Here is an 11,286-nt window from a genome sequence, read left to right as displayed (position 1 = left end):
TAAATGATAAAAAATAAAGTTATTAATTGTATTAATGGAAATACTGTATTTATTTCTCAATTGGTATGAATGTATTAATTCTAAAATGTGTTAATGGATTAATCTAGGAATACAAAACAAATATCAAATTCAAATTCAAATTTTATTTGTCACATACACAGTCATACACAGTACGATATGCAGTGAAATGCTTGGGCAACTGCTCATGACCTAAAATAAAGACTAATATGAGAATTAAAATATAGGGTAAATAAAACTAGAAAAGAATAAAATAAAATATATAAACTAAACTTAAAAAAATAAATAAATAACTGTACAACAAAAATACACAATATAGAAAATATTTGAAGAATGTATAATGAAATATAAAACAATAAGAGCAGCTGAACGAGCAGGTATATTTATGTAATTTTTGTATGGAATGGTAGTTGTAATGGTAATAAATATTAAATAAACGTCGTTATTTTGATAATAATTATAATAATAATAACAACAACAACAATAATAATAATAATAATAAAAATTATTATTATTATTATTATTATTATTATTATCATCATACTATTTGGAACTTTCCGAACTTCACCGCTAGATGTCGCCATTCAGCACATTTACGTTTACTGACGACTCCAAATCGACTAAACCAAAATTCATGTAGGGGTTAAACAATGTTTATTCTAGTAAATTTTATAAAATTAACTCCACTTTGTATTTATTTTAACAATTCTAATAATATATATTTTTATCCATGCTCATTTAAAGTGAGATAAATCCGTTTATAAGCGGTGTTACAGTGTTACAGTCCCCCCACCGCGCTGCTCTGATGGTTCAGTCCAGACCTGGCCGAGAGCGCGTGCTCACTAACAGTCTCTCATGGAGCTTTAACTATAGAGACTCACTGTGGTCTTATTAAAGTCTTATTAAAGTTTAGGGATTTCACTGGTTGTTGTTTGTGTCGAGGTGAAGGTTATAAAAAAGAAAGAAAAAAAGTGAAGATTCGCAGTTTAAGCGAGTGTTTTCAGCACAATGGTGAGTATGTTTATAAGGGAGTAAGTAGGTTAGCATGTTAGCATGAGTGTTTGTGTTGGACCCTTCAGGTCTGTTAGCTTTAAGAGATAAAGTTATAGATATTTCATTTAATTAGACATTTAATTATTGTCACTAGGCAAGAACAAAGTTAACGAGATGTTTACATCACATTATATATTATTATTTATTTTATTATCACAGCACTGACAATGACACATGGTGTGTGTGTGTGTGTGTGTGTGTGTGTGTGTATAACCTCAGGGTCATTATTAATCCACCAACCTAAATGTCCATAAATTAAAAAACTTATAATAAGTCACCTGTAAATTCATTTATCAAGTATTTTAATATCTCACAAGTAAGTATATTGTAAAAAAACTAAGATGTTATGTTATTGCATACATAATGGTATCAAAATGTTCTGTAACACGCCACTAGATGGCAGCACATGGCTGCACACCCACACACACACCCATAGTCACAGGGAGCACCAATCCTTATAAGTCAGCGTGCCAAACGACATCGTCCTGTAAAAATTGGGAGCTGTGCAACTGGTGATCTTTCATCATGGACAGCAGTTGTGGCAAATCTGCCACAGAGACGTCTGACATGATTCTGCAAGTCGTTCAATGTGTTTTAAGTGGCACAAGCGCTACCAAGAAACCGTTCAGCAACTTGTGCATGATGATTGTCGGAGAACAATCCACAACACTGCTGCCGTTGTCTGTGTGTCGTACTGAATAGTCCAGCCGATCGTCACATGTGATTTGCGACAAGTTTGTCCCCAGGAGTAGAAGAAACATTGCATCGAAGTTGCCGAGAACTCATTACCGGTGATAAAATGTGGGCGTGCGTCATGTCCACGGTTAAAAAAGGCGAGGCAGGTCCTCAGCTCGACCGAGTGCATGGTCATCATCGTCTTTTTTTGACATTTGTCGCATTGTGCATCGCAAAGAGGCAAGATCATCAAGAGGAAATTCTAGTAAGGATATTTTTAACCAGTAGCTAACAAAATGAAATGTGATCTTGTTTTTTTTTTTTCTTCTCTAAAGCCTCACAGGAAAAAGAAATCGTTCATTAGTAAGAAAAATGCCGTGTCGTTCCACCTGGTGCACAGGAGTCAGAAAGACCCGCTGGCAGCCGACGAAAAAGCGCCTCAGCATGTCCTCATACCTGCTGCCACTAAGGTCAGACAAAATAAAGTTTATTTATTTATTTATTTATTTATTTTATGGAACGTACTTGAGGACACATTTTTCTTAATTATGGGTGGTTTGTGTTTACAGGTTGAGACCGAGAAAAGAAGAGAGGAGCAGAGGAAGTACGGCGTGTTTTTCGACGACGATTACGATTACCTGCAGCACCTCAGAGAGGCGTCTCAGCCTGCAGAGCTCGTCTCCGCATCACGACCATACAGAGACTCACGATCTCTGGGGTTTGGAGAAGCAGAAGAAGAAGAAGCAGCCGTGGAGGTAGATGAGGATGAAGAGGCGGAGGTTGTCATGGAGATTCCTGTAAGGCTTGTTGCAAGAGTTTATAAATATATGAGTGTGGCGCGTTTCAGTGTTTTGCTTTGTTTAAAGAATAATCTGTATGATGAGAGGATTTTGGGATGTTCGAGCAGGCAAAGTATTATGGTTGGAAAGACTCTGGATAAATATTTAAGGAAAACATTGTAGAAAGATAAATATATATAGATAGATATACTTTATTGATCCCACGAGGGAAATTATTGCTTTACAGCAGCAGCAGGTTATACAAACAGTAGTGTAGGGCAGGACCGGAAAAAAAAAAGCAGAATATAATTACTTGCAACTTTTATAAATTAATGCAATGTTGCAGATGATGTTACATAGATGGTACACGGTGCAAACTCACAATTCAAAAAGAAAGAAAAGAAGAGATTTTTTTAAATATACAGTAGATTTAATGAATGAATGCATAAAGCTGTCTTTAACTGCATAAATTTTTATCATCTGAAAATGTAGGAGTTGACACAGTCCCAGTAGAGGAGGTGTGACGTGGAGTAATGTACGCATCACTGAAATAGCTTTAGACCGCTTCTATATTGAATCAATCAGGATCACTTAAAAGTTTGAACACCTTCTGAGTCAATGTTTTTTGTGATTTATTTTCTATACTCTATGACAATACTATGGGTTTCAAAACTATAAAATAACACGTATGGCATTGAATAACTGTTAAGTGTATTTGCAAACCCCATCAAGCTCCATGATGAAACTGTGTCTCATGAAGACCCTCCCATGAAAGTAAGACCAAAACTGACCTCTGCTGCAGAGGAGAAGTTCATTTAGAGTCACAAGTTACCTCAGAAATCACCAATTAACAAACAGAACCTCAGATGAGAGCCGTTATGAAGGATTAACAGAGCAGAAGTAGCAGAAACATCTCAATATTAACTGTTTAAAGGAGATTATTAAATATTTTGGATAAACGCCTTCAGTATTGGAAACGACCGATTAATTTTGACTAGTAGTGTATAAAACAGATTCTTAAACAAAATATCCAGCATTTCTGTAGCTGTTGTGCTTTCATTTTCCATGTACAGTATTAGCATGTCTATAAATAAGATATTAACACTGTCTGTCTGTCTTCATGTTCGTCTCTGTCTCAGCAGTCGGCCTCCATCAAACTCCCGTCGTCTGTGTTCGCCTCAGAGTTTGAGGAGGAAGTGGGTTTGTTAAACAAAGCTGCTCCCATATCAGGTGAGCGGATCGAATTTCCTTCATGCTTAATTATTAGTTTTTTAAAAGTATTGTATGGGTTTTAAACACAAAAGTAAGTACATCCCTCACATTTCCTCACAGCAACATCGCTGCCGTTGTCTGTGTCGTACTGAACTTTATTATATAGTTCACTTATAGAAATGAAAATTGGATCTACTTTAGAGTAGTCGCAGTGTGTGCAGCTTCTACATCAGTACAGATTTACTGTCCTCCAACATGCAAACTGTCTAAATAACTGTCAACGAAAATTAGTACACCGTAAGTGAACACGTCAAAACGGTGTCCAAAGTGTCAGTATTTTGTATATGAGCTCCGTTGTTCTCTAGCATGGCCTTAATCCTCCTGGGCCTGGACTTCACTAGAGCTGCACATGTTGCTCTTCCACTCGTCCATAATGACATCACTGAGCTGCTGGATGTCAGACAAACGGCGCTTAACCACCTTTTGTTTGAGGACGCGCCCCACAGGTGCTCAATAGGGTTCTGGTCTGGAGACATATTGGCCACATACACTTAATGAATAGGTCATGTGACTTTGCATGGTTAAAGATGTACAGCTGTTATCACTTACATGTATTTTAACAATAATGGCTGTACAGTACGTTGAGGACAATAAATCTTGCCTGTTATACAAGCTGCACAATGACGACTCTAAAAATATATCCTAATTTTATTTCTATAGTATCGTCCTTCGAGAAGATATACTGAAATATTTGCTAAACAGTGGGTGTACAGTGGAACCTTGGATTATGAGCACAATTCATTCAGGAAGCAGGCTCGTATTCTAAAACACTCGTAAACCAAATTAAATTTTCCCATAAGAAATAAGGGAAACTTAAATTATTTGTTCCACAGCCCAAAAAAATTAATACATAAAAATAATTAACACAAAATATTAAGTAAAAATAATCAAATCAACCTTTGTACGTACTTTACCTTTATAAAAAAAAAAAAAAAAAAGTAAAAATAAATCCTGACATAAGTTTTTTTCTGTTTATGCGCGCAGGCGCTGTGTGAACCGGCACCGTGTCACATTACGCGCGCGCACACATAACGACAGGCTGAGGGAGAAAATGCGTGCACGGATGTTGATTATACCAGTAAGAGACGAGCACTAAGACCCAGCTGGGGAGACGATTACCCACAATTTCGCAGCGCAAGAGAGAGAAAAACCGTTGGCTCAATTGTGATCACGTGACGCTCGGCGTCAAAACAAGAAGCGCATGCGTGATACATGATACTCGATACTCATTAAGCAAGACTTGCTCGTTTTTTAAGTCAAAATTTATTAAAAATCTTTGCTTGTTTTGCGGAACACTCGCAAACCGCGTTACTCGCAATCCGAGGTTTCACTGTACTTACTTTTGATAGTGGGTGAATTACTCCTCTTCTATTTTTCTGACGAGACTAATAGTTTGATTCCAGGAGAAGTCCTTAAACACTTAAACTTTAATTATTGTTTATTATTATTATTATTTATATTTGTTGTTTCCTGGAGAGTCAAGTTAATTTTAGTGAGTAAACCCGCCTCAGTCATAACAAACACCCTCGCTCGTCTTGTCTCAGGCCCAAGGCTGGACATGGACCCGGACATAGTGGCTGCTCTGGATGAAGACTTTGACTTTGACGACCCTGAGAACGTCCTGGACGACGACTTCGTCATTAAAGCCAATGACGTGGTGTCAGGAGACAACGACATGGGGTGAGTTCTCATCCCGCAGGTGGCCTGATAATGTAACATCCCGACCAGGAGATCAGACGGAGTGAGTCGTTTAACACCAGCGTGGATGTTCTGGTTCTGAATGATCTGTTCAACCCCACAGTGAAGGTGGTGATGATGATGAAGAGTGGGAGTCCACGGACGAGGGTGAGAGCGGTGAAGAAGGACGCGACGACGATGATCGGAGCTATGACTCGGCAGGTGGCGTGTCCGATGAGGACGGCGAAGGGGACAGGGCGTGGTTCATGTTCATGGACTGTGAGACGAAGAGTCGGTTCACTGATTACTCGCTCACGTCGTCTGTGATGAGGAGGAACGAGCAGCTCACGCTCCTGGACGAGCGCTTCGAAAAGGTGGAGTTAATCACGGTGTTGTGTTTTATGTTTTTTCAGACCGAAGCCATGTGATTCAATAATGTGTGTGTGTGTGTGTGTGTGTGTGTGTGTGTGTGTGTGTGCAGTTCTACGAGCAGTTTGACGATGATGAAATCGGCGCTCTCGATAACGCAGAGCTGGAAGGATTCATCAACCCGTCGAGTACACGGCTAGAGGACGTCATCCACGACTACTTCAAACAGAAGGAGAAGGAGTGAGTGAACACCTCTCTCTCTCACTCTGTCTCACTGTCTCTTTCTCTCTCTCTCTCACTTTGTCTTACTGTCTCTCCCTCTCTCTCTCTCTCTCTCACTCTCTTACTGTCTCACTCTGTCTTACTGTCTTTCTCTCTCTCTCTCTCTGTCTCTCACTATTTCACTTTCTCTTACTGTCTTTCTCTCACACATTTTCTATCCCTCACTCTCTCCCTTTCTCTCTTTCTCTTTTACTCCCATTCTCTTTCTCTCCCACTCTCTCACTATTTCACTTTCTCTGCCTCTTGCTCTCTGTCTGCCTGTCTCTCTAACATTCTCTTTCTCACTCTTTCTCACTCTGTATCATTCTCTTACACATTCTCTTATATCTGTCTCTCACACGTTCTTTCGTTCTCTCTCTCTCTCTCTCTCTCTCTCTCTCAGTTCAGTGCAGAAGGTCTTTATTGGTGTGAATGGTAACAAAAATATTATTGTTACCAAAGCAATTATACAGCATTAAATACAATTATAAATATAAACATATATGAACACGTAAAGCATATCAGATATGAAACAATATCATAGTAGGTACACAACAATAATATTTTTTTGGAAAAATATACATCAATATTAACACCAATAACAACAAATATGTGAACAGTAGTGATATTAAAGTGTAGTTAGTCAGGGATGTTCAGGGTGTGTGTACACTGTGTCTCACTGTCTCTCAGGCTCTCACACACTGACATTCTCATTTTTTCAGTTAATTTGGAAAAATTGGGGATTTTGTGAGATGATCTCAGTGAAGGTCCTGATATGTCGATTCTCTCTCTAATCCCTCGTCCACTTTTGATTAATTTTTTGTTTTTTCAGGATCCAGAAGCCGGATCAGCTCGGCCCTCCTGAACTGCCCTCTCTGAAGGAGGAAGACGAAGAGGAGGATGAAGAACAGGAAATGGAGACGCTGGTCATTGAGGAGGCACCTGAGGAGAAGTGGGACTGCGAGACCATCATCAGTGAGTAAAACTATCTGTGCAACACGCGCCTTAAAACATGTAGAAATGTGCATTACAATATGTAGTGTGTGTGTGTGAACTCCTCTCAACACTTCTCTCACAGGCACGTACTCGAACCTGTACAATCGCCCGAAGCTGATCGAAGACCCACCCAAGGTAACGTCAGGTCGCCGAGCAGGAAGGAGGCATTGATCTAATAAACAGACGGTGCTTTGTATGGCGGATTGAGTGTATGTGTGTGTGTGTGTTGCAGCAGAAGCAGATCCGCGTGTCCAGTAAGACGGGGATTCCTCTGGACGTGCTGCCCCACAGAGGTCTGACGGCGAAGCAGGTGGAGCGCATGGAGAGGATCAACGACTCGGACCTGCCGCGAGCCTCCACGCAGCCGCGCTCCCGAGAGGAGAGCAGAGACGACCGCAAACTCAGGAAACAGGCCATCAAAGAGGAGAGGAAGGTGATTCACCTGTGTGTGTGTGTGTGTGTGTGTGTGTGTGTGTGTGTGTGTGTGTGGAATTACATCATTCTCAAACAGGGTAAAGCTGCTGGTCATTACAGTCATAACAATAAATACAAGAGTTGGGGTACAATATTATCGCGATACCTCGTTGCTGATCCAATTCAAATCGTGATTTTGTAATTATTACAAATTTATGAATATCCTGAATCGATATTACAATCCCCAGATTTTTTTAAAGTTTATGAAAATGATTTTTAAAATGATTAATTAAATCAGTTTTCTCACTTAACTACTAACTTCAATTACAAGAGTTTAACATTTACCCGAGCTTCTACCGAGCAGCGCGTTTCTGCGTCATCCTCCATAATTATTATTTCTAAACAAACTCGGCAGATAATTTACTCCTATCACACGGTAGAGCGCCACCTGTAGGATTATAAGGAAATGTGGATATTTTACTGCCTTCAAGATCTTAAAACGCAGGTTGACGGTGAGCTTTTAGTAATCGAGTATTCTACCAAAAAATTTAATCGAGTAATCGGATAAAATGTACTTTTGCTTAAATAAACAGCAATGTAAAATATAAGAGAAACAAAGATTAATTGGTTTTCTTATTGGAAAAAAATCTACTTTTATTTTTTAAATGCATACGGCATTTTATCAAAAATAAACATCATTTTTCACAATACAAGGAATATCTTACAGTTGACTGAGATTAAGTGCTTTACAGTGCCATACATTCTTATTTTAAAGCCTTTTCTCAGACGCAAAAACTAAAAAAAGGTATTTTAAATGACTTTAAGTATGAAAAAAACACACTGAAAGTATCAAAGGCTCACACTGAAATAAATAATTATACAAAAACACTAAGTTGTACGACTTAACTTTTAGAACTAAAAGTTTCTAAATCTACATTTTTGGCATAACATAAACCTTTACTGACAATTTCTGTCGTTTTCTCTTGCTGCTTTCTTCTTCTCTTGGCTCGCTGATATTTTTATCGCTCCTTTCTATTTTCTAGCCCGGAACAGAATTTCAAATTCGAATTACTTGAGGAATCGTTTCAGCCCTACTTCTAATGCACCTGACTTTCAACTAATTTGCACTGCTGGTCACACGTGTGTTTAAGACTAATTCACTAAAAATTTAGTTTGAAAAAAAAAAGCTGGTCGGGGGCTTTTAACACGTGCAATTTGTGATAATGTAACGCCATAAAAATGTGTTTCTCTTGTGCTAGATGCTCAGAAGCTCAGATGGAAGAATCTTTTATTTCTAAGGCTGATCGGCCGATCAAACTGAAAACCAACCGATTCTGGTCACTGGCCAATTGACAAAAAAGATAATTTATTATTTCAGATGAGTCAGTCTGGCGATACGTGAATCACTGCATAAAAGAATTGCTACATAACGGAATAACATGTTATTTTTCAGATATCTAGTAAACAGGTGAGCGTCAGTACAATTTTAAATCAGAGTAAGTCGTTATGAATCAGCTGCTGCTGCTGAAAAAAAAACATAAGTTCTTTATTATTATTATTTTGTAAGATTTAAAGCATTTCTAGTGTTTGGAGATTTCTCTAGTGGAAATATTCTTATTACATGAAACCAGCAGCGAAATACTGGGGCTTGTCGTATGTTTCATATCAGGACACTTTTGTCCTGGGTTGTCCTCTTGTTTGATCATGACCTTGGCCGTAGTCTCATGGCTGCGTCACAGTTTCAAGGCCCTGCTACAGTCGTGCCATTGTTTCCTGGCTCGAAGGTTCATCTCTATCAGCAGTGCCACGGTTTATAACCCAGGTGATAGTTCACCTGCTCTGCACTGCTCACTGCTCCGTCTTCTCCCGCGCTGTCAGACCCAGCCAGTAGATGGCAGAACAACGCTCATCTCCAGCACATTCTGATGTTAAATTGCTAAAACCTGTCGAACTGGTTCCGTCCCATCAGATATTAATAATACACACAGCCCCCGCTAATATCTAAATTTGGTTAGACTCCGGTGATAAAGAAACCAAAGATGAACAGAGATCATCATGTTTTGAGCTCGGTGAAAGGTGTGATCAACACAGATATTATCCGTGGTTAATGGTTTATGGATTTGATTTAATTTATATTTTGTATGTTAAAAAGGTTAATTGTGTAATGCAAACAGTTAAACATTGATAAATCACGTAGGGGAATTTTTTTTTTAACAATTGTGATGTGGCTTTGTCCAATTGTCTAATTAGAGGGGAAAAAACCCTTCAGGTATCAGAAGATTTTAATTCCTTTACCACAGCAGTTCACTTCTTTATTTGTTTGTTACACTCAGTAGGTACTTTTTAGGTTTATCGTAATCATCCCCATGATGATCCCCTTAACTTCCCAGCAAGCGCTTTACTTTTCTAAGCACTTGTGTGATTTATACAAAAGACATGAAGCTCATGCAGCTATTCAGTTCAATTCAGTTTTATTTGTATAGCGCTTTTAACAATTATCATTGTCGCAAAGCAGCTTTACACAATCAAAAGAATTATTTGTGAGTGTGTATGAATCAAAATGGTCAGGTTGTCCCTGATAAGCAAGTCAAGGGTGACGTGGCAAGGAAAAACCCCCTGAGATGGTAATAGGAAGAAACCTTAAGAGGAACCGGGCCGCTCCACTCATTTGCCCATTTATGGATTTTACCCCCGGGGCATAGGCGGAGTCTGCTCAAGGGTTTGTCCAGTTTTTATACAGTCTGAGGAATTTCCCTTAGCTGTTGTGTACAAAGTACACCGATCTTTCCCAGATTATATGCCACAAGCTCCTGGGTGTGTTCAGCCTGTTCTTTAAATGTCTATATGGTGTGCACTTCTAGCTTTTCCCTGCAGTTAGAGTTAGAGACAGTTGTCTTACCTTAGAGAGTCAAACCAAAGCACAGACACAAATGAATAGGGATGCGATGCCAATCACATAGACCATACATTCACCTTTTTTTTTTTTTTTTTAACAAATTGACAGTTTTTATTTATTTTTATTATTTTATTTAATATTAACCTCTGAAAGTGTTTGCATTAGAGTTTTAAACATATTACAGTTTACTAAATTAGTTCACTAAATTAGTTTATTTAGATATTTATTTTTTGAGAAATCATTGCCCAGCCTCAAAGCCCAAATAAATTGCGCTGTGTTTCCTCGGCAGGAGCGACGGATGGAGAAGAAGTCTAATAAGGTGGCGTTTAAGCAGGAGAAACAGAAGCAAGAGAAGCAGATGGTCAGCCTGAGGGCTAACGTACAGGGCATGAAGCTGTCCTGATCTCCAGCGGACATCAGAACACTCGGGACTGATCGAGACCAGAGGCGGGGTTTTCCTTTAGTGATCCGAATAAAGACTAAAACAGTGACCGAGATTGACCGATATCACTGCACTCTGCATTGATGAACACAATTTATCACTCTGCATCTGAAGTTCGAGTTCCATCACATCAAGGTCTTTTCACTATATCCTCCTTGACCCAGCGCCTACTTGTTTAGGAGCAAACCTCCAAGTATGGATCATCCTGTACTGTCAGGGAGTGGACTCAAGAGTGTACAGAGTGCTTCAAGCTTATCTAACATTACTATTTGTTGACATCATGTAAGGTTTATTATTAAAATAAAAACCTTGCCTTGTTTTTGTACGTTGTATATTTCACAGTATGTGCATATTTATATATTGAAGTCTACATTCATAAATCAGACAGGGAATAAAACCTCAGGCAAAAGAATGTACGAAGACACGGTTATTAA

General features: G+C 38.8%; 1 protein-coding gene across 3 annotated transcripts; it reads left to right on the top strand.

Moving 5' to 3' along the window:
* Positions 1 to 849: 849 nt before the first annotated feature.
* Positions 850 to 11,177, top strand: ltv1 (LTV1 ribosome biogenesis factor). Of its 3 annotated transcripts, none has more exons than XM_053477341.1 (11): positions 850 to 1,029; positions 2,082 to 2,216; positions 2,316 to 2,543; positions 3,668 to 3,755; positions 5,342 to 5,477; positions 5,599 to 5,848; positions 5,956 to 6,083; positions 6,937 to 7,079; positions 7,183 to 7,235; positions 7,333 to 7,533; positions 10,700 to 11,177. In XM_053477341.1, exons 1-11 carry the CDS (start codon positions 1,027 to 1,029, stop codon positions 10,811 to 10,813), a joined length of 1,479 nt encoding a protein of 492 aa, XP_053333316.1. In that variant the 5' UTR covers positions 850 to 1,026; the 3' UTR covers positions 10,814 to 11,177. The 3 variants fall into 3 exon arrangements, with proteins under 3 accessions (XP_053333316.1, XP_053333317.1, XP_053333315.1); XM_053477342.1 differs by having other exon boundaries at positions 3,665 to 3,755; positions 7,336 to 7,533; XM_053477340.1 differs by having other exon boundaries at positions 3,665 to 3,755.
* Positions 11,178 to 11,286: the final 109 nt, after the last annotated feature.

This window comes from Clarias gariepinus, chromosome 18 (assembly GCF_024256425.1).
Source record: "Clarias gariepinus isolate MV-2021 ecotype Netherlands chromosome 18, CGAR_prim_01v2, whole genome shotgun sequence".
Taxonomy (NCBI): domain Eukaryota; kingdom Metazoa; phylum Chordata; class Actinopteri; order Siluriformes; family Clariidae; genus Clarias; species Clarias gariepinus.
Note: the sequence above shows the minus strand (reverse complement) of the source record. Positions and strands in the feature narration are given on the sequence as shown.